The 23796-nt window shown below is 41.0% G+C and overlaps 3 protein-coding genes across 3 annotated transcripts in view; all 3 read left to right on the top strand.

The window, feature by feature from the left end:
• The window catches only part of dnajc24 (DnaJ (Hsp40) homolog, subfamily C, member 24), a 412088-nt gene that overhangs the window by 130805 nt on the left and 257487 nt on the right, over positions 1–23796 (top strand). The window lies entirely within an intron of this gene.
• Positions 1347–15774, top strand: cfdp1 (chromatin remodeling protein CFDP1). The gene is made up of 7 exons (XM_085462749.1): positions 1347–1573; positions 2355–2478; positions 2716–2941; positions 3414–3523; positions 5140–5271; positions 10085–10243; positions 11967–15774. The coding sequence occupies exons 1-7, from the start codon at positions 1504–1506 to the stop codon at positions 12055–12057; spliced, it is 912 nt and encodes a 303-aa protein (XP_085318875.1). The 5' UTR covers positions 1347–1503; the 3' UTR covers positions 12058–15774.
• The window catches only part of bcar1 (BCAR1 scaffold protein, Cas family member), a 48508-nt gene continuing 40855 nt past the window's right edge, over positions 16144–23796 (top strand). The window contains exon 1 of the mRNA XM_085462747.1: positions 16144–16814. Coding sequence (XP_085318873.1) covers positions 16803–16814 — 12 coding nt within the window. The 5' untranslated portion in view covers positions 16144–16802. The remainder of the gene's footprint in view (positions 16815–23796) is intronic.

Here is a 23796-nt window from a genome sequence, read left to right as displayed (position 1 = left end):
ATAATGGCAAAACCTACACACTGAACCTTCAAACAGAATTTCACATAGGCCAACTGTCCCAGACTACATACTTGACATGCAGAATGTAGTAAATGGGAATGGAACCACTAGCTTTCCAACTGGTAGATAACCCACTCTAGCGCCTACACCACAGCTGCCCTATATTAAAACATGGATGGCAAAAAACATTTAACCGATGTTTTAATTATTGGTACTGAAGCCCAGAGAAAGAAACTGTCAGAACACCTACAATCACTGGCAATAAAAACCTCCAAACAGTAGGCGTCATCTTTGACAAGGATCTTAGTTTTGAGCAACACAGACGTTTAACTGAAACTAAGACAGAAATGTAACTAAGGATTTAGATCACCTTAAGGTTATTGCCAGAGTACAGTTCCCCTCTCTCTAGCTGATGCAGAGACATTACATGCTTTTATTTCCCCTAAAATTGATTACTGTCATGCTTCACTTTCTGATGGTGGATACAAGACTTGGGGACTTGAGGAATGGGCTTCCTCCAAAGGGTGGCTGACTCTCCCTTAGAGATAGGGTGAGAAGTTTGGCCATCTAGGAGGGGCTCAGAGTAGAGCTGCTGCTCCTTCACATCGAAAGGAGCCAGTTGAGGTGGTACGTGCATCTGACAAGGATGTGTCCTGGGAGCCTCCTGGGTGAGGTGTTTCGGGCTTGTCCCACCAGGCAGACCCAGGACACACTGAATAGATTATATCTCTCGGCTGGCCTGGGAACTCCTCGGTGTTCCCCCGGGCAAGCTGGAGGAGGCTGCTGCCCCCCTGACCCCGGATAAGCGGAAGAAGATGGGTGGATGGTTTGATCCTTGGCTGCGTCAGTCTGCATGCCAAATTATTCTTGAGCAAAATTGAACCAGTGCTTGGGTGGGGTGTGAATGTATATGAATGTTAGAATGTTAGTGTGACCGAAAGCACTTAGGTGTAGAAAAAAAAGTCCTTGTATGAATGGGTGAATGAGGCACATTGTATATGGAACTCAAGTATCTTCTTATACACGGATTGAGAACTGGGAAGAAGAAATAATTATCACTGGATTGGTGATCCAGGGGTTAACAGCCAAACACAGCTGGATTATGTATTCACTACAAGCAGCCAGAATCTGTCCAGTTTGTGATGCTAAGAGCAGTCTTCCTGCAGAGGTTTTGTTTCAAGTCTTTGGCCAGCTAGTGACATCTATGAAGCACACAGATTTAATACACGGGGTTTGTTTCGTTCCGTTTTCCCCGCCTGTCTTCTGTGCCGCATTTCAGTCCAGTAGGTGGCGCATATGTTCCTTAAGATAGTTTACCAACCGCCATTAAACCAGAAGAAGAAGAAGACAAACCGCCGAAGAAGAAGAAACAGAAGTCATTTTGTATTTTCGTTCGTTTAACATGTTTCAGGTGTTCAGTTTATTTATGCCCGTCACAGAGTTTTAAGGGTAACGTTTGTACTTTGCATCGTTAGCGAGGAGGAACTTATTAGCAGTGACAGCATGATGAACTATTCCGACTATGACTCTGATGGATATTCGTCGAATGAAGATGCAGACTATGTCCCATCAGGTGAGGACTGTAAACACTATGGTGAGGTTTCTGCCATTCAGTGAAGAAAAAGAAGAACCTTAAGTATCATTAACTGAGCTGCAAACGACAGGCAGAAACATGGTTACTGACACTGATGGTTATTGATGGCTCTCTTTCCCTGTGTTGAAATAAAGCATGTTAAAGCTGAGAAATTCTTCGAAAGCTACGAGTGCTTTTTTTGATTCGTTTCCATTCAACTGTTTTCACATCAAATCAAATTCAGATCCAGACGCAAACACTCACAAAATAATGCACACAGCCTGAGTAGCACGTGCAATAGTGCAATACAGTAGTTACAAAAAGCGCCTTACTCACCCTCTTTAGTACTTGTGACTTGGAGCCCTAAAACATGGAGTTGACATCGCCATGGCAGCTTAAAAAAAGCCTGGATTATTGTAGACTTTCTAGTAGAAAAACTCAGACTGCAGCTGTTAATCTGGAAGCTCAGTCAGGTGTGAGATTATACAGTCCAAACAGGCAGATGCAGTCCTGATATACCAAGATGAAGCCTGAGTTCTCTTGGTGATATGGTTCAAGTCATAATTTTCACTTAAAAAATAGTGCTAATCAGTCAAATCAGCTGTGTCAAAACATGCTGAGTTAACTCTCATTGTTAGCTTTAAATGCAGTTTCACATCCACATTGATTAAAAAGCCTGATGAAATGATGCCCTCTTAGTACAGTTAAGTTGATTTGATTATTCTTGATATTGATCTTGTTATGCATCATTTACACTGCTTCCTGTACTTTTTCACCTCAGATGATAACCTCAGCGAGGATGACATAAATGAGTGTGAGAAGGAGGACCCTCTTCATGAGGATGACAGTGTGCCCCATTCTGAGCCCATCAGCAAGAAAAAAAAGAAAAAGGACATCAGTGTGAGGTAAGAGGTTTCGACAGCACCGTTCAATGAGAGGACAGTGTTTCCAAATGGAGAAAATGTAGTTAAATCTGTTTGTGTTCTCTGATGGCGGGAACACTGGACCATTTTCGTTCTTTGAAAGTAAAACTTTTTATGGCTTCATAAAATAGACTACAGTTGATGTCCAAAAAAAGTAAATGTCATCAGATCCTCATGATCTTGAGTTTTAGTCGCTGGTGTCACTTAAAACATTTACAGAAAGAGAAAGAAGAGATTACTGAAAGTAGACGACAAAGATGAAGATGTTGGTGGAGCTAAAGAGGCGGATAACCCACAAGAAGAAGTGAAAACACCCACTAAGGCAAAGGCTCAGGATGATGAGGCAAAACAGAAGAAAAAGTCAGATGAACTTTGGGCCAGTTTCTTATCTGACGTTGGATCCAGACCCAAAGAGTCTGCACCACAGTCGGGTACCGCACAGAAGGTAAATATCTTTGAAACTTCGATATTTCATTTTGCCAGGTTTTTAAATGTGTTCGAATTTAAAGCTTGGACGATTGCTTTGATTTGCATAAACCACCTTTGAGACATGAACACTTTTAGTCATCTTATGTCCAAAATATCTGTGTGTGGGGGTTTTCAAATTGAAACTGAGCTGAACAGACTTTGATTCGATACCAATTTGCACCACAAGATGGTGTAGTAACTCAAGTTGGCACTAGTCTTGCCCAACAGCAAAGGAAGATGAAATCAGGGGAGAGACACTTGTGGGCTCTGTAGTTTGGGCACTGTGAGGCTGCTGTTTTGATCTGGTCTCTAACTGGGAAAACAACTTGCAAAATATCAAGTTGATTAAACTCACATTGGAGCATTGTTGTGTTGAACAGCATTGTTCTCTGTGTGTCTGTTTTCTATATACTTACTTTCTAGTATCGTTCTTTTGTTTTTGTCTTCAGGATGATTCCACAGTTTCCAAGACTGTTTCTACGGTGACTGAAACGAAGTCGTCAGGTCCTGCTAAAGTCACCATCACCAAAGTTTTTGACTTTGCAGGCGAGGAGGTTCGGTAAGCTTCTGTTTTAAAAGCATTTGCACACTAATCAGCAGGTGGACACACACCATCTGGTCTGATGGCAGTGTAGTAGGCGGATGTCTCAGTTGGTAAGAACAGGACCATTTTGTGAATGAGCGTCGGCTAAACTCTTATCATGTCCACACAGTCCAGAGATGTGCTTAGTTTCTGACACTAGTAAAACTTGAAAATACTGTTATTTAAATGAAGAAGTGTGGTACAAAGATTATTTGTTTTTGTTTTTTTAAGCAGTGGTTATTTGTGAACAGTAGCATTCCAGCATTATGCCTTAATCTGGTTGTCATCATATTAATGCAACATTTCAAAGTGATAGGGAGCCCTGAGGCCTGCATTGTGAAGCAGTATTTGTAGTTAGTAAGGTGACTTCAGTTTTGACCCCAGAGTTTTAAAGGCTATATTGCTATGGTAACAACACAGCACCCTATATCACAATATGCTCGAGATATTAAGGAGTTCTCTTGAAAATTATATTCCTAGAATACAGTTGGCCTCAACTGCAGACAATCGAAGGATTTCAAGTTTCTTTTCTTTAATGAATATGAAGAAAGTTGGCTTAGAAAACACAGTTTTGTTGGGCTGCATCATTGTGCTGTTGGATGTCTTTTCGTGATAGAGAGAGGAAGCTGCAGCTTGACCATAAATTATATGCTGACTGAGCCATGGAATAAATAAAAGCTGCTTTGGCTGGATTTTTTGATACTTTCATCTGTACACAGGCTCCAAATGCTTATAGTTCTTACAGTCTTTTTGGGGGGGGTTGTTAAGCTGCAAATATGAAACCCTCCTGCTGTTGGCCCTGTTTGCTCTATTCAGTTTTGACACAGACATCTTGTTTATGTGTCTCCAGTTGCTTAGAGGCATTATGGTCATGAAAGCGTGCCTCGGACTCATGGAAAGGTTAGTTTTGTGTTTGTGCGCTCTGGTGAAACTCAGCTACAGTGGTGTGTGACGTGATGGCAAAGTGTACTGTAGTCCTAAGTCTTTAAACGGGCAGTGGAAGACTTGATTTTTAATGACTTTCAATCAGAATCATGGATTTGAGAACATTTTCTGTTGTTATTCCGGCTTTCAGCCAACCACTGAGAATTTTCTAGCATCTGTGCTGCGCAAGTACTCATGGAACTTCTAAAGTGCATCGTTTAACTCCCTGTCCATCTAGCACAGTATGGGCTGATGGCAGTATGCTTACATGCCTAAAATTTAAGCCCAGTTTGTGCACAAAGATTGGGGGAAGATCCTATATCATAAATTACTCACAGACTATTCATGAAGATTCCTTTAGCCTGCATTTATGTGACTGCATTGTTGAGTCTATATGTAATACCTGGTTTATCCAGCAGTTATTATGTTGAAGAACACGGTGCAAGTCTTTGCTCTACATGTTTCTCTTGTATGCATGAGTCTAATCTCACTGTATCACACACTACTTGCACGTTTAAGACCTGGAACTCCCTCTGTTTTTGTTGTTTAATGATGTTTAATGGAAAGGTGTGCTCCATAGGCTTGCTGGATACTGAAGCAGTTTTTATCTGTCTGCATGTTTTTTTTAATACAGTTTAACAGAATACACATTTGTCTCCATCTTTCAGGGTGAATAAAGAGGTTTCAGCTGACTCCAGGGAAGCAAAGAGTTATCTCAAGAGCCAGAGCATCAAAGAGGACGAGAAGAGCGACAAAGAGAAGATGTCATCACCCTGCTCTCCACCACTCCCTGGTTCCAGGTACACAAATACTACTCTAGGATTATTACTGCTGCAGGATTACTCTACCATTTCCATATCATTGGATATTTAGTACCAGTGCACGAGCGTGGTTGTTGCTTAAAAAATGCTGAAAAATCAAGATTGGTTTGAAGAAATAAATGCTAAAAGTTTGTACTGTAAAACTGCACAGTCGGTGTGGATGGTTGCAATGAGAATAGGTGAGTCCGAAAAAATCTAGTGTGTAAAGGCCTTAAGGAGTGGAAAAGAAATTGTCAGTCCATCACGGGGAGTCCCCCAGCAGCCTGAGCCTATACCGGTATAAAGGAGGATTCTGTACCACCTGAATCCAGTCTTAAGTGCTCTGCTTTATCAAAAAGGAAAGTTTTAAGTCTAATCTTACAAGTAGAGAAGGGTGTCTGTCTCCTAAATCCAAAGTGGGAGCTGGTTTCACAGGAGTGGCGCCTGATGGCTGAACACTCTGTGTGCCATTCCACTTTTAAATATCCTAGGAACCACAGGTAAGCCCACAGTCTGAGAGCGAAGTTTTCTATTAGTATAATAAAAAACTGTTGTTTTTAAGAATTGTGATATAGCTAGATATTGTTTAGGTTTGGTGACTTTCCTCATATTATATACATTCTGGTCCTGTGTCACCTTTCGGCATCACATTCCTTGTTGCTGATCAGTTTTTATCCCTCAGCCACAAAAGGCTCATGGAGTATTATTGTCACCCGGCGGGCGACGTGGACGCCCAAGGTTGTGAAGGTGATAACTCGAGAACCAGGCAACGTAGGACTCTCAAATTGACACCATGGCTGCATCTTCTAAAAATCTTGGGCGAGCTTGAATCTCAGTGACCTTGAACTCAAGGTCAGAGGTCAAGTTATCTGAGAATCTTGTGAATGCGTTAACTCAAAAAGGAAGTCACCTAGGACTTTCAAATTGATAATACACGTGTGTCTGCTAAGATCCTGAGGAGTAGCACTGGTGTTCGCCAGGATTTTTGACGTAGTCTTCACACTCCCGTGAGACTGGTTTGTCCCAGCGCACCCTTTGGGTGAGACAGGAGACCTTATACGTGCTGTCATCCCACCAACACTCTTCTGCGTAATCAGTCTACAGTGGGGCAAAAAAGTATTTAGTCAGCCACCGATTGTGCAAGTTCCCCCACCTAAAATGATGACAGAGGTCAGTAATTTGCACCAGAGGTACACTTCAACTGTGAGAGACAGAATGTGAAAAAAAATCCATGAATTCACATGGTAGGATTTGTAAAGAATTTATTCATAAATTAGGGTGGAAAATAAGTATTTGGTCACCTCAAACAAGGAAAATCTCTGGCTCTCACAGACCTGTAACGTCTTCTGTAAGAAGCTTTTCTGTCCCCCACTCATTACCTGTATGAATGGCACCTGTTTGAACTCATCATCTGTATAAAAGACACCTGTCCACAGCCTCAAACAGTCAGACTCCAAACTCCGCCATGGCCAAGACCAAAGAGCTTTCGAAGGACACCAGGAAAAGTATTGTAGACCTGCACCAGACTGGGAAGAGTGAATCTACAATAGGCAAGCAGCTTGGTGTGAAAAAATCAACTGTGGGAGCAATCATCAGAGAATGGAAGACATACAAGACCACTGATAATCTCCCTCGATCTGGGGCTCCACGCAAGATCTCATCCCGTGGGGTCAAAATGATCATGAGAACGGTGAGCAAAGATCCCAGAACCACACGGGGGGACCTGGTGAATGACCTGCAGAGAGCTGGGACCAAAGTAACAAAGGTCACCATCAGTAACACACTACAATGGCAGGGAATCAAATCCCGCAGTGCCAGACGTGTTCCGCTGCTGAAGCCAGTGCATGTCCAGGCCCGTCTGAAGTTTGCCAGAGAGCACATGGATGATACAGCAGAGGATTGGGAGAATGTCATGTGGTCAGATGAAACCAAAGTAGAACTTTTTGGTATAAACTCAACTCGTCGTGTTTGGAGGAAGAAGAATACTGAGTTGCATCCCAAGAACACCATACCTACTGTGAAGCATGGGGGTGGAAACATCATGCTATGGGGCTGTTTTTCTGCCAAGGGGACAGGACGACTGATCCGTGTTAAGGACAGAATGAATGGGGCCATGTATCGTGAGATTTTGAGCCAAAACCTCCTTCCATCATTGAGAACTTTGAAGATGAAACGAGGCTGGGTCTTCCAACATGACAATGATCCAAAACACACCGCCCGGGCAACAAAGGAGTGGCTCCGTAAGAAGCATTTGAAAGTCCTGGAGTGGCCTAGCCAGTCTCCAGACCTCAACCCCATAGAAAATCTGTGGCGGGAGTTGAAAGTCCGTGTTGCTCGGCGACAGCCCCAAAACATCACTGCTCTCGAGAAGATCTGCATGGAGGAATGGGCCAAAATACCAGCTACTGTGTGTGCAAACCTGGTAAAGACCTATAGTAAACGTTTGACCTCTGTTATTGCCAACAAAGGTTATGTTACAAAGTATTGAGTTGTATTTTTGTTATTGACCAAATACTTATTTTCCACCCTAATTTACGAATAAATTGTTTACAAATCCTACCATGTGGATTCATGGATTTTTTTTTCACATTCTGTCTCTCACAGTTGAAGTGTACCTCTGGTGCAAATTACTGACCTCTGACATCATTTTAGGTGGGGGAACTTGCACAATCGGTGGCTGACTAAATACTTTTTTGCCCCACTGTAGCTCTGGTCATATTTGCGTATCTGCAGATCATCATCATTATTTAAAAATCACTGAAGCTCCCAAGACCTCAAGCCTGTGCAGACTTGATCCAGTGAGAGCACAGACGGCTCCTGTGACCTGTATGCAACAGATTTTGTTGCATGTCAAACACACATCTGGAGTAGCACTAGTGCCAGCTGTGCTTCACCTCACCCCATTCAGATAACAGTGAAATCCAGCTACACTATCCCACTGTATGCTCTGCAATGCATTTCTGCTTTTTTCCATTTGCAACTTCCAATACAATAGTATTTCCAATACTTTTTGTTGCCACGGTAATAAGTCAGCTAAGGATGTGCACATCTTCCACCCCAGACACAGGAAATCATCTTCCAGCTTACAGGAAGTATGGTGCTTTACAAGCCATTGCCTGTTTATCTCAGCTGTGTGTGTGTGTGTGTGTGTGTGTGTGTGTGTGTGTGTGTGTGTAAAAGGGAACACAACAGGAAAGACCCATTAGCACCACCCCATCATCAGTCCTTGTTGAGGTTGTGTAGTTATCATTTATTTGTAGATTCAGATGATAGTGTTGGTATGTGCTGTTATATAAGCTGGCAGTAATAAGTGTGTGTGTGTGTGAGAGAAGTCTGACCATAGAAGCTGTTGGTCCTTCATAAATTAATTTCTGCAGTATGCTGTCTGTGTTTACTTTTTAGTCATCCAGGTCATGGTAGTGGAGCTGGGAAAGAAAGAAGTCCAGTTGCCATGTTTCCAACCTCCTTAGACTATATGAGATACTGTACTACACTCAGGGGCCACTGCATTAACTGTACCTGTAACACAAATAACTAAAATGGGGGAGAAAGATGTTGCAAGTTACAGCTGGGCAATTACTCAAAAATGAATTCATTCTGTTAATAATTGCCCCAGTCTGTGTTTATGTACTGTCCTCATAAAACTATAAGAGTCTGTGTCCACGTTCAGCCTGTGATATAGAAGGATGGCGAGAAACTTGAAAACCAAGCTGACAGTAGGGCTGTTCGATATAACGATATATCTCAGATGACGATATAAAAATGTCTATCGTTTCATTTTACGCTATCGTTTGTTTTGTGGTGTCGCAAAATAAACTGTTTACAGCAATATTTTTTCATCATTTTGATGGTCACTGTAGTGGCTATATTAATTTCTTAAAGTTCTCTCTTTCTCTTATATTTAATATAACCACACTACGGACGGACAAGCGCCTGTTTTTATGCGTTGTCATTAGCAACAACGATGGTAACACCATCGCATGTCCGCTTGTTTATTTTCCACATAAGCCTTTCACAATAAAGCTCAAGATCCTGTTGAGACTTTTCAAAATAAACTGAATTATGTGAATGAGTATGCAGGCGAGAAACAAAAGAGCCGTCAGGTGGTAAAAAATAAACCTTAGACTCAAACGTTAGAACAGGCTTTTCCTTGCAGCACGCCGTGTAATAAATACTCACAAAGGCTGTTACAACTTATGTCTAAAAATGTATCGTTTCATGCATCGGTTAAAACACTCGACTCCAGCTACACGATGCCCAGCTGGAAACACTTCACGCAAGTCGAGCTGCCCGAGATTCACAGAATTTACAGAACGTGTTACATTTTTGTGATTTATATCGTTATCGGACGATAGATGTCTTATATCGGGATATGAGATTTTGGAAACACTAGTCAGACTGCTGTTGGTGGTGTAATGGTTTTTATAATGGTCATTTTGCACCCTTTGCCTCTTAGTATCTAGTATCAACTGTGCATTATTCATCTACAGTATTGTTGCTGACCTATCACTGTCTGTCCCTTTAGTGTACCCAACACACTCTGTAACAAAGTTTAAATCATCTTAAACTAGTTTCTTAAACATGATGTTATCATGTCAATATGGACCAAAATCTCTGAACAATGTTTCCATCAGCTTTTTGAATCAAAATAGTTTTTCTTTTCTTTTCTTATCTTTTCTTTTTCAATGTTTTTATGTGTTTTTTTCTGCAAGTTTGTTATGCAACCTTAATGACAGTTAAACTGACCTTGAATTTCAAATCTTAAGGGTGTGAATTTGGTGGGTCACCTAAAGGCTTCTCTTTCTGATTTCAGTACTAAGCGTCCAGCAGGCATGTCAAATGTCCTAAGTCGTATTGGGGGAAAGAAGCAGAAAATGAGTACATTGGAAAAGTCAAAAATGGACTGGGATGCTTTTAAATCTGAGGAGGGCATCACCGAGGAGCTGGCTATCCACAACAGAGGCAGAGAAGGGTAAGAGAGTTTCAGCATGTGTGAAGTAATGTTCACTGTGGTCCAGAGGGATGTTCATCAAAACTGGATGTTGTCATTATTTTACGTGACAAAATAATTTAGTAAGATTTGTATATATTTATTTATCATACTTGAACTGAACAAAAAGAAAAAAGGAAGTACGCCTGTCCTACAGACATATCATTAAGTAAAACAACCTTAATAACGTATTTAATATTTAATAACAGCTCATATTTCTTTAGACTCCTACTGATGTTATCAAACTCCTTCCAATAATTATTAACTGGCTACCACATGCTTTCAAGGTGGCTGTAGTTAAACCATTTCTTTAAGAAGTCTTTCCTCGGCCTCATCTTAGCTAACTATAGAGAAATTTCCAACCTTCCTCTTATTTTCAAATTCTTGAAAGACTAGCTGTCAAATAGCTAACTGAGAATTTGCAGAGGAATGGTTTATTTGTGGAGGGAGAATCTGCTGGTTGCAGCAGATGACTTCCCCTCCCTGAGCCTGGTTCTGCTGCAGGTTTCTTCCCTTTAAAAAGGAGTTTTTTCTTTCCACATTCGCCAAGTACCTGCTCACAAGAGGTCATTTTAGGGCCTTCACCTTACAATATAACATTCCTTAAGGTGATTGTTGTGATTTGGCACTATATAAATAAAATGAAATTGAATATAATTGTTCTTACTTATCATATTGGTTGTGTATTACTTCTGTGCCAGTAAAAAAAAAAAGTGGAGATGTCTGCTTGTGCTCTAAATGGGTCGAGATCATGTACTTAATTTTATAGCATGGTAAATAAACATAAGTTATCAATCTTTTGCATGTTAACAGCAAAAACGCTTCAACTTTTAACAGTTGCACAAAGATAGCAGGCAGGCAAGTATCACTCCATTTTTTTAAATTTTATTTATTTTTTGATCGCAAGGTGTGGAAGAAAGTAGGTATGAAAAGAAGTACCTGGTACCAGGTGCCATCACCTAATGAAAAACCCTAAAAACCGTGTTGAGCCAATCTGAGTAGGTCCTAGTGGAAAAGGTTGATAAGTGTTGTGAGGATCTCATTTCTGCTGTAACATTATAGCGTTGAGTTAGTCCCTAATGAGGCTGACCATAAACATTAATCTTGCATTTCTAAACAAAGCAGTCGGTTCATTTCAGCACTGACCAGCATTATACCAAGAGCAGTGCAAACTGGCATCTCAGCAATCAGTAGATCCAGTAGTGAGTGTGTGAATAGTCTGCCAACCAAAACAGTACAGTATGTTATACTGTATTTTTTTTTTTTTACAGTTATTACAGTTTGTTTTTTAAAGATGAAATACCAGAGAGAGTTAAAAACAGATGCTCTGTTTACTGACATGAGGCATTTTCATTGTGTTCCACTGTCTTTGTAGAAATGTGAGTAATCTGGCTGCCTATAAAACAAGATGCATCCTCATCTCATCAGGCTGTGAACATGCAGAGTGAGGCAGCAGTGATGAGTCACAAGATGACTTTTACAGCTGCACACTTGTGCCAGTTGCACACTGTTCTACTAAACTCTGCCCCTTTCGTTCACAATGAATGAGCTCCCCTAGTAGCATATATGCATATATGTGCAATAGAGCCACCCTAAAACACGGGGGTGACACTGTGCTTCTTTAGTAAATGACAACAGCCTGCAGTACCTGGATTGATAAAAGTAGGTCTGATGTTTCTGTTCTTTTCTGTTTGTGTGTGCTTAGGTATGTGGAGCGGAAGAATTTCTTGGAGCGTGTCGACCACCGCCAGTTTGAATTGGAAAAGGCAGTACGACTGAGCAATATGAAGCAATGACACAGACTGACAACACACACTCGCACAGAGAACAATTTTTTTTTTCTTTCCTGCAGCTCTCTTTCTTTCTCTAATGAGACAGGTGCTGTTGTCCCTTTACAGTGAGCTCAAACTACTGTTCTCGCTCGAGTCTATTTCAGGCCCGGTATATTAATAGGCTCAGTTTGTATGGAGGAGGGTTGCTGCGTGTGCTTCCATCCTTGTGTAACCAATAACGAATCTCAGACCTTAACACTGCATCCCTCCTGCTTCCTCAAGTGGCTGATTTAAGACCTCAAGGACGGATTAAAAACCACACTGGTTTATTGTAATTTTTCTTTTCTTTTTTCTTTTTTTTTTTTTTTTTTGCATAATTTCTCTCTGTTATTGAACTTTCATACCCCTCAGGATCTGGGAACATTACACCATCTATAGTGTAAAACCTGACAGGCCAAGAAGCACAAGGACTCAGACGATCTGTCTGTCTTGTTAGGGTAGAGGCTGTAATTATGTATCTTTGTTGGTGCCGACCAAAACCACAAACACAATAATTTTGTTTTCAGTGAGCTCAAACCTGAGCCATGCAGTAGTGGTAATACTCACCATATTGATGACTCCAAAATAGCTGAATCATAATATGGTACGTTACAGCTGCTGTTTATTAAAAGAAAAAATGTTACTTCATCCATAAGACCGTTAAGTACCTCAGTCTGCTGGCTGATTCACAGATCAAAGTGTACTTCGTAGAATTTTAGTATTAGTAATAGTATTTTTTGTTTGTGATAAGCAAACGTATCCGTTAGGTTCAGTGGACAAATAGCTGCAACAGAAAGTGAGACTGATTGGACGTTTCTGTGTTTCCTGGTCCTTGTGTGTGTGTGTGTGTGTGTGTGTGTGTGTGTGTGTGTGTGTGTGTGTGTGTGTGTGTGTGTGTGTGTGTGTGTGTGTGTGTGTGTGTGTGTACCTCTGGTGTTTTATCAATTAAGGAAAACTGTTTGAACTGTCTTATTGCTTTCATCAATAGAATCAGGATAGTTTTGTGTTTAACATTATTCAGATTATCATGGAAACAAATCTGTATTTTGCAGAGTTTGAAGCTCATTATAAAAACCACTGTGTACAGTTAGCAGTTTGTAGTGTTACTGATTTACAAAAAAAGGCCTTATTATTAACACTGCAGACATATGACATTTAAATGTTCAAGAAAAAATAGTTTGCACATCACATGTAATGATTCTGCACATATAGATGAACAGAGTGAGTCTTTTCAGTAGAGATGCACTGATCGATTGGCTGGTTTTCAGCTGATTGGCGGTGACCGTGAATGTGCGAGTTCTGCCTTTCCAAAAGTGTAGCTACTGCATTCAACAACAACAAGTGCAGTTCTCCCACCCACAGCAGTGCACACACTCAAATCAAAATAAACAAGTCATTTGATTTCATGCCAGTATTTTTAATGATCCAAAATGTAGTAATGATTAAATAACATGTGGTTGTCAGTGTAGCATCTGAAGTTTTCTTATTTTCACAGCTCTGCCAATCTGTGTATTAACACTTTCAAAGTCTTCTCTCACTATTTAAATAGATTCAGCTGAACTGCAGGTTGTGGCAGCTGAAAGTAAAACTACTAAGCTTCTGATGATGACCTCTGAAAGATGCTAACAGTGTAGCTAACAGCAGTAACCAGAAAGTGCAGGTCTTAAAGAAACTGCAAGTGGGATTACTGCAGCATAGTTACAGCTGTGGTAACCGGGCCACTGCGTCATGGAAGAAGATGAGACTGAACCAACATTGCTGCAGTCATCTTGAAATACCACTAGCAAGCACTGCTAGATTTAAAGAAAAAACTATGTTTATGTTTCTTCAGAAACACTTAAATCCATGTAAATTTAGAGAACAAGAACTCTTATTAAGGATTGGTGCTGATATTAGCAGTGTGTAAGGACAAACACAAACAGCTGGGTGAAACACATTCATGTTAAAGCTTGGTCCAAAACATTTGTAGCTGACCTTTGAACTTCTGGCATTCTCCACAGCAGCTTCCCACATCACTTACTTAAAATACACGTTGACCTCGGGGTCAGTGACTGTGAACCCCACATCAAGCGCTGCACATTGCTTTGTGAACTTGCTCCCTGAGACACTGATAGACAAGTGTTGAGCATTGCAAATTTTGTGGAAGGTGGTTGGTTTGCCTCAAGATGAAAGCGTCTGAGCTGTGATTTTGGTTATTTGTAGTTGCTGTGAGTCACTGGAAATTAGCATACGGCGCAGCATGTTTACACACTCCAGACAAGAAGTAAGATGTTTCAAGTTTAAGCCCTTGGAGACTGAGGCAACCGCTTGCAGTTTCTGTTGAAGAGTGGGAGGTGACTGTCCATCCATTCATCCTTCCTTCTTTCGCTTATCCGGGGTCGGGTTGCAGGGGGAGTAGCCCAAACGGAGAAGCCCAGACCTCCCTCACCCCGGCCACCTCCTCCAGCTTGTCCGGGGGAACACCAAGGCGGTCCCAGGCCAGCCAACAGATATCTCTCCAGCGTGTCCATGGGTCTGCCCTGGGGCCTCCTCCCAGTGGGACATGCCCACAACACCTGGCATCCTTGTCAGATGCCCGAACCACCTCAACTGGCTGGTCAGTCACCTCCTTTCACTGCTCCTTCACATCGAAAGGAGGTTCACTGACCTATTAACTAAAATCAAAAAATCCAAACTATGGAAACTTATTGAACTTGATGTTGGTACTTAACGAAAGCAGAGGTGGGTGGCAACATGTAGGTATACCAATAATACAAGCTTTATAGAAGTGCACAGGATTTTGAGGAGTTTGGATTTTTTTTCGCGTATAAGAACAAAAACAGCTATAGCTGGTCACATGACATTCTGAAGTCAAAAGTTAAAGATTGCTTGAATTTGAAAGTTAAAAAAAAACTAAACATCCATAGAAATCAACTGAAACAACACAGCAGACAAAGCATTTTATTTCATTCATAGACATGCTCCCAATTTGGCTTTGATTCTGAATTTTATCTGTAAGCCCAAAGACTAGTGGCATTTCTCCCATAGCCACCGTTCATTAGAAGAAAATCATAAAATAGTCTAAGTCAGCAACTTTTGGCACAAGCATTATGTGCAATAAAAATATATTTTATCTTTTCTCTTCTGCATATCCAGTTAAGTGGCTTATCCCAGCTGCCATAGGGCAGGTGGGGGACACACCGTGGCCAGGTTGCCAGCCTGTCACAGGGCTAGCACAGAGAGGCAGACGGCTATTCACACTCAGTTTTAGAATCACCAGTTAACTTAAGCGCATGTGTTTGGACTGTGGGGGGAAGCTGGAGTACCTGGAGAGCACACATGGGGAGAAGATACAAACTCAGCACAGCAAGGCCCCGGCCAGATGAATTCGAACCCAAGACGTTCTTGCTGTGAGACAACAGTCCTAACCATCGTGTAATTCCTGAACATGAATTCAGTTCCTGCATTAACACCATATTTGTAACATGAAGCATGCAGAGGTATAGTTTCCAAATCTAGACTGTAGCCCAGGAGTGGATGAGTGCATGATGGGGGTTTTATTGTTGTTGTTTTTTTAGAAAAAAGATTTAAACTTCTATGATCCACACATTTATTTCTTATTTTCTACATTCTAAAGGCAATGTGTAAATTTGATCAGGTGAAGATCATCAAAGTGTGTTTTATTTGATCCATCTTTAAATAAAAACAATAAACTCAAAGGTCTATTGATTGTCCTATGCCAGTTTTTGTACACTAATGTATTCTCTTATTCTAGCAAAGCAGGTACTATAGCTGTGGTTTGGTTTGGTGATCATCTTGGGGTTTCAGTAAGCAGAGATCAGCACAGCTGTTTTTGAGTCTGGTGTTTCATGAGAGATTTAAATGCATGGACCTATAATGGTGATCTTGTTAAATGAATGTTTTCATTAATTAATACTCCATCTGTTTTCTTATAATTGAATTTGATACAAAGTACCCATCTCCTGAGAAAGCTACCCAATAACGGATGATTTTTCCAACTTCATTTCTTCTTCTTAGCCAGCGGGTTCTCCGCTGTCTGCATGTTTCGGGCTCTGTACCAGCAGTGCGGTGCTGTTGGTGCTGTATGTTATTCATACTGCCAAAGGCCAGCAGCACGGCTGGTACAGCAGTTGTCTATATCGGTTATCGGTGGTAAATGGTCACGAAGACGCGGAACCGCTGTAGTCTTTTCGTGTATTTCTGGAAACACACCCCAGCATACCCCAGAGGGTAGCACGCATGTATCGTAAATGTAGGCCGGTCCCTTTAAGGCAGCGCTGGATGATCCGTGCTGGAGGACGGCGGTAGACCGGGACAGGCACGGCTCTCCTCCCGGTGGATAACGGCACGGACCCGACAGCACGCTGTTCTGACGAATGTGCGCGGTCCCGGTCCCTGTGGCCGAGCGGAAGCTTTTCTAAAGATATCCTTGAAGGAATCTGGGACAGAGAAGGGAGCGGCAGGAGACGAGGCGGAAGCCGGCTCTGCTGACACTCAGGCGGCAGCACAGGCTTTCATGCTGCCGCTACATCCCGCACTAAAACACTCCGGTCTGAAGAAGCCCACAGCCGCCGTGTCCGGCCGGACCTTTGCCTTTTCTTTGGAGCTAACTATGGACGGGATAACGGAGGACTGACACTTGGAGAGCTAGCAAGAACAATTGGTAGTGCTAAATAAATCAGCAGCAAGCGACGAAGCACCGAGCGGTCTAAAGCAGGAGCACCAGCAAAATGTCTGTTCCTGTGAGTATGTCAGCAAACACGTCGCTGCTCGTCTCCCATGTTTCATATTTGCCGTTTTCTGTGGAGCAGGACGGAGCACGCATAACACTGACAGCTGTCTCACTACAGCACACACCCAGTCACATAGCTGCTGTTAGCCTGGCACCGATTGAAACAGCTACACACTATAATTAGCAAATATGTAATAAGCATTTCTAATTCATAAATGGACTGAGAGCCTATGGCTGATGAGGCTAACGTTGAGTGTACCTTTAACTAGTCTCTGCCTGCTAGTAAAGGACAGTGACGAGCCAGTGTGCCGGAGCTCTGTGAGGCCTGAGCCTGGCTCTGTGGTGGGCGACAGTTTGTGTGTGTTTCTGGGCTGGACGGACACACACACACACACACACACACACACACACACACTGGTTGTAATGCATGTATATGTGTGTGTTTTGGGGGTGGATACACACACACACACACACACACACACACACACACACACACTGGTTGTAATGCATGTATATGTGTGTGTTTTGGGGGTGGACACACACACACACACACACACACACACACACACACACACACACACACACACACACACTGGTTGTAATGCATATATATGTGTGTGTTGTTGGGTGCCAGCTGCATTATTTGGATGTTGTAGCGGCGGATGTCAGATGGCCCTGATGGAGCTGTGCTGCTGGTCTTTATCGCATTCCTTAAGCTCTCATTTAAAAACAATTCCTGGAGGCTTTACCGTGGGCGCGTGAGTACGCGCGCGCACGCGCCAGTGCTGTACGGTGGCTGTTTGCCAGAGAGTACTCAGCAATGCACATGCTCTTACTTTAGTTTGAATTGTGCTGCTTCCATTGTTAATGACGCAGGTTATTAACACCGGTGCTCAGTGGTCCTTTTAAAGAAGTAATGCGATACTTGTTTTCCGCTTGTATAAAGGAAATCTTTGTTACACTGCTGTTGTGTTAATCTGGAGTGTTGCCTGACATCCACGGTGACATTTTCCTGGCCTATTTGCAGTGGGACTGCACACCTAAAGGTGGTACAGATGATACATTCAAAACAAAAATTTGGTGTATATTAAAAATCTGAATTGACAAAACAACAATGGAAAATTAATACAATTAACAAATTTACTTCATTCACCTAATTTCTGCCCACTGGTTTAATTTCAGCTCATTGTAAGAGTCATGACTTTTTCTTCTGGTGAATGCAGGCATACAGAAGACCAATAATATCAATGGAGCTGTGGACATGTTATATTACTGAAAGTTTCCTAACAAGTGTTGCTCAGAACATAATGAGACAGAGAAAAGCTGACCGGGCCTGCAGGTCGTGTCAACTAAGCTGTCTAAAGTTTTTGGTTGCCTCCTTGTTGCCTCCACGCAGTGTAGCTCTGATGCTAGCTAATGGCTGGTGTGGTAAACACGGACTAACACAGAGGTGAGATGAACAGATCAGCACTCTTGTTGTGAAAGTCTGAGCCGACATTTTGAGTCAGGGTTGGACCAAAGTCTCTGTGTTAAATGGATTGGCTTTTATAGAGTCCTTGTTTTTTAGCTTCAGTTCTTTAAAAGCACTTTACACTACAAACCAGAGCAGAGAATGGGGTCATTTAGTATCTTTCCCAGGAACACTTTAGAAAAACAACCTTTCTATTAGATTACACAACCAACTTCCTGATCCACTGCTCACTCCACACTGTGCACTCCAACAATACAATGGTGTCATTTGAGGTCAATAAAGCTTTAGGTAGTTATGATACCACAGTACGATATAGTTAAATCTATATACATATGTACATATTCATAAGTAAAGTATCCAAGGATTACCTCCCTTTGTGACAGGTTTTCAGCGCGTGCCTGTAGTGAATCACATCCTTCTGTTGTTAATGTCTTAATTTCTTTTAAACATGCAATGATGATCAACATTAGTCACGTCCTGTTATTTATTGTTATATTTTGATAGAATAGAATAAATATTTAGGGATTACATAATCTTTTTTCTTTATTTATCTTTACAGTAGATTGTCAGTATGAGACAATATAAGATTTAAACATTTCCAATTTTTTAGCAAAACATCCAGATCTCATAAAACCTAACAGCAAACAAAAATCACTCATCAGAACCAAACAAATACTAACAACACAATGTTTATTGTGTTTACTGAAGACTTAAAGATAGGATGAGAGTGACAGGTGAGCAGCAGTGATGTGAACTGACAGCATAATGATGATAAGTGTGTTTCCTTAAGAAATGCATTGCTCAATAATCAATATCACACATTTCTCTGAGTAATACAGAAGTCTCGCTGTCTTAGATGTGGAGAAATCCTGTTATTTAGAACACATTAGCGCATCACATCTGCACAGTGCAGGTTTCTTTGGAACACTTATGATTGCGTATGTCATTAGGCATGTTTTTAATGTTATTATTTTAAGTCTCCTAAGTAGTTTTAATCAGTTATTACAATTATTATAATGATTTATATGTTTTTAATTCATTTCTTCTCATTCAATTTATTATGTAAGTTATTAATAAACTTGAGAAAATGAATAGCCCCGCCCCATCAGCACTTAGATTAGATTATACATGTGCAGTTATTGCACAGAAGCAAGGAGAAGAAAAGATTCCAACTACAAATATGTAAAATAATCATATTCAAGCACTATAATTTATTTATTTATTTAAAACCCAGACCACTGGAAACATTGAAAATCCGATCTATCGTAGATAATACCTGTAGCATTAATGCAACATAGAGCAGGTTCATCTTAAATGCAATGCAATAAGTCTGTTAATCTATATCTATATGTCTATGTGTCAGTCTTAATTAATAACTTTGTTGTCACTATGTTGTTTTTTGACAAATGAAAGTCAAAATGTTGATGTATGGAGGTGGCAAGAGTTTAAAAAATACAATATAGTAATATAGAAATAGTGTATTATATAGTATCGTTTGTATAGATATTAATATTTTGTTTATGTGCAGTTGCATTTTTAAGTAAGTGAATGCATCCTCATTTACACCTTCAAAGATTCAGGACATTGTGTTAATTAGCAGTTCACATTGTCACATTTAGTGTGCCTGTTCAAATAAATGCTTAATGAAAAGCACTTTAAACAGCCTAATTATTGCTTTCAGTGCTCATTGAGACTAGAAGGGCAGACTGGAGGAGAGTCATGTCAAATGCCAGTCAAATGTTGTGATTTAATAGCGCACTGTTTTAGCTGTTCAGCTGCAATAGCTATTTTTTTGTTGTTGTTGTGTTTTTTTTTGTTTTTTTTTTACTAATTCTAGTAAACCAAATGATCTGTCTTACGTGAACAAGGCTCACCTGCTGGTATAGTCTAAATTCTGTCTCTTTATATCTGAAAGTGGGAAATAAACTCCCCAGTGTGTGTTTATCTCTCTCCAGAGACATTAGTAAGATTACTCAACATAGCTAGGCTTTCTTTGAGTTAGCTGCCTTCATAAAACCTGAAACGAATTTAATGAATCATTCTGCTTCAAAAGAACAAATTCAGCAATGTGTGACATAAAACCTGAGCAGCACCAAGCACGGGTAGACTTTCTGTTGATGAGTAAATCTCAGAATGCTACTTGCCACACTCTTGGGTAAATGTTGTTCCCAAAATAGTAAAGATGAAAACAACGTTGAGTCCATTACCCTGTTCTGTCCTCTAGCTGTGCCAGACAAATGCACACACAAAGCATTTTTTGCCGGCAGTATTCTGTGAAGACCCACCACTACACAGCCTATAACTCTGATGCTCTGTCTAGCCCCCTAGCATGTGGTCTCTGTGTAGTAGCTTTTACCAGTCTCCTGTGAGCTACCATTAGGCTAATGTAAAAAAGCAACTATGTGATAGTATTTACAATGAGTAATCCAAAGAAAACCCTCTGACAAAAAGTCTGTCCATCCAGCCGTCTGTCTTGTTCTGCTTATCCGGGTCTAGTTCCCAGGGGCAGCACTCTAAGCAGGACTCTCTCCGTCGGCCACCTCCACCTGCTCTTTTAGGAGGACAGTGAGGCATTCCAAAGCAATCCAGGAGACAAAATATCTCTATTGTGTCCCAAGTCTGCCTATGGACATTCTCAAAACACCTGAACCGGGAGGCATCCAGAGTGTCCTGGCCAAACGAGTAAAACACCCGTTTGGCCTCTTTTTTTAATGTGGAAGAGCAGGGATCCTACTCTTAGCCCCTTCCATTTTGACTGAGCTCCTCATCCTCTTTAAGGGTAAGCTCAGAAAACCTTTGACGCAGATTCATTTCTTCCACTTGTATTATAGGTGAGGGTGGAAAAGTAGGTATCACTCAGCTCTGTCTTTAATACAGTGGACCAGTGCAGTGTCCAGATCACTGTGGATGTTGGACATGAAGTCACGACTCTGCTTGTGACCAAGACCCCAAGATATAGATTGGTTATCATAAATAAAACGATGAAGTTGCAGAACGTTTGTAACCATGAATGCAGAAAGTGTCTTTGTGCTGTGTGAAACTGGAGCCTTTCCTTTTCACATGAAAATGACTTTACTGTTCAGGTATGTAGAAGTCGAGCACACTTTGAGAGGACTTCTAAACTCAATGGTACTGTCACCATGTGCAATCTGTTGCTAAGCATGTGTTTCACTATTGTGGGAAATGCAATACCCCAACAGTGCCATCATTTTCCACTCATAATTTGGTTCAAAAGTTAAAATTCAACATCCAGTATTAATGTGTGCATTTCTTTTATTGAGAACATTTTCTAACTTGTCTGTTAAAATTCAGACTATGTTGGATAACATGAATAATTTATTAGATAATTAGATTTTTGCAGTTTGAATGAAGTTGATTGAAGTTGAATGAAGTTGACTTCCTGTTGGCCTGATATAAATGAAAAACGGGCCAAAGAGTCTATGCACACATTGTAGAAGTGGAGAAGATATGAAAACCACCAATTTTCTCTTCATCATATCAAATAACTCCACCTACAGGTCATTAAAAGAGGGACATTGGTTTATGTTAGATTGTGTCAGAAAGACAAGGGTTGAGTCAGTTTTTGTCGTCAATGGCGAAGGCAGAAGTGACACACAATGTCTGCGCCATCAGTGTCTTTACAGTCTGAGTTGTGATGGGTTTTCAGAACAGATGGTGCTACTGTGATGACAAGAGTCAAGGGACAGCGCCTACATCAGGGGTGCTCACACTTTTTCCGCATGTGAGCTACTTATAAAATGACCAAGTCAAAATGATCTACCCACTACAAAAATCCAAAACATATACTTATTTATAAATATATTGAGGATTCTTTATATCTACAATGTATATACATGCATAACCGCAATATCCAATATTTCACAACACAATTAACTATGTAAATTTTTTGTCATTACCTGAGTTTACTCTGATGACTTGCACTGAATTGAATCAGCCAGGGATGCATAGTCCGGACAGTAGCTGCTGACGGCCAGGTTTAAGAGAAAAAACCGAGAGCTAAAAATTGGAGTTAACTCGCTGACTAGCTTGTCAGTTTTACTACACTTCGTGCCGCTGTTTGCGCATGCGCAGCGACCTAAGCGTCAGAAAAAATCTGCTGTCATCTGACTGGCTTCCCTGTATCAATCAAGTGACGGGATGGATGATAGGCTGGCATCTATTTTTTTAATGCCATGCGATCTACCAATACTACCTTTGCGATCGACTGGTCGATCGCGATCGACGTATTGAGCACCCCTGGCCTACATCATCAGAATACACTGTGTGATACAGCATTTTAACCAGTCTTCTCTGATTTCTGCCATTTTTTTATGTGAGGTTCCAGACAGTAGCAGACCTCCTCAGTTTTGCTCTGCACTTACTGAGTCCACTCTGTAGGGCAAAGCTGGCAAACAGGTCAGGCTTCTTAGGTATACACCCCAAGTATCCACAAGACCTGAACTTGATGGGTAACACACCGATTGCATATCCTGGATTCTTGAATCCCTCTAAGGTTGCTGTTGAGCCTTAGGAGCAGGTAGTCACTCAGTATTGCTGTTCTCCAAATGTGAGAGTTCTGTTTACAGACCAAATGCAGTATGTCCCAATTCAGAACAGTTGTGAAGTAATCAGCTGGTCTTTCCTCTGGTTAGAAATCCATCCATGCATCTGTTAGACAGTGCTAACCACTGCACCACGATTCCTTGAATTCTTGAATTTCTATCATTGAGGAGGACTTTCTCTGCTTATGTAGTGCGCAAACTGTAGGTGTGGAGAGTGACTGATTGGCTACTTAGAGAGAGAAAAGGTCCTTTTCCCTATCTAACTACAAACACACACGCACACACACCATCTTAAATCCCACCTTTCGCCAGATCTTAACATCCTCTGTTGAGATGTTTGCTATGAAAAGTGCAAGTGTCATGATGAAATGTGATGTGTGACAGTTGGGGACAGGGCTTTACGTGACGGGAGATACTGCAGTTTTATTTCTGATTTATTCTATGTGGAAAGCCTTTTCATAAGATGGTAATTTAGATGTTCATCTATCTTTGAAATCTTAAGTTGTCTTAAAAAAATAACTGTGATCTGTGAAAAGCAAGAATAGGAGTGTGCAAGTTTATTTTGTCTAGCACAAACTCTTCAGGCTGTCTGTCCATTCGTCCCATTCTTATAAACACGGGATCTCTTGAGCACTTTCAGTGAATTCTGCAAATTTAAACCTTCGCTTGGACTGAAGAAAGAACTTGTTATATTTGGTCAATGTGACCAATTGTTCTGCTTTATGAAGCTGGATTTGGAATTATCCAGATAGTTTAAGGCTTATACCCGAGTTTTTAGTATTATAAAGGGATCGTCACTTCTTACTGTGGCGCACCACTGCTCCAGAATAGCTTATCTTCCAAATTAGAGACAACCATGTGGGAAATCACATCTTTTTTTCTCAATATTTTTTGCCACTGTTTTGTTCTACAAGCCTGAAAACATAAGATCCTAAAACAGAACACCTCTATTTGTTCTT

This window comes from Copadichromis virginalis, linkage group LG7, assembly GCF_057382275.1.
Source record: "Copadichromis virginalis isolate Kocher_CV1m ecotype Utaka linkage group LG7, C_Virginalis_male_GT1.1, whole genome shotgun sequence".
In the NCBI taxonomy this organism is placed as follows: Eukaryota; Metazoa; Chordata; class Actinopteri; order Cichliformes; family Cichlidae; genus Copadichromis; species Copadichromis virginalis.
The sequence above is the reverse complement of the archived record's forward strand: the minus strand, read 5'-3'. Positions and strand labels throughout refer to the sequence as shown.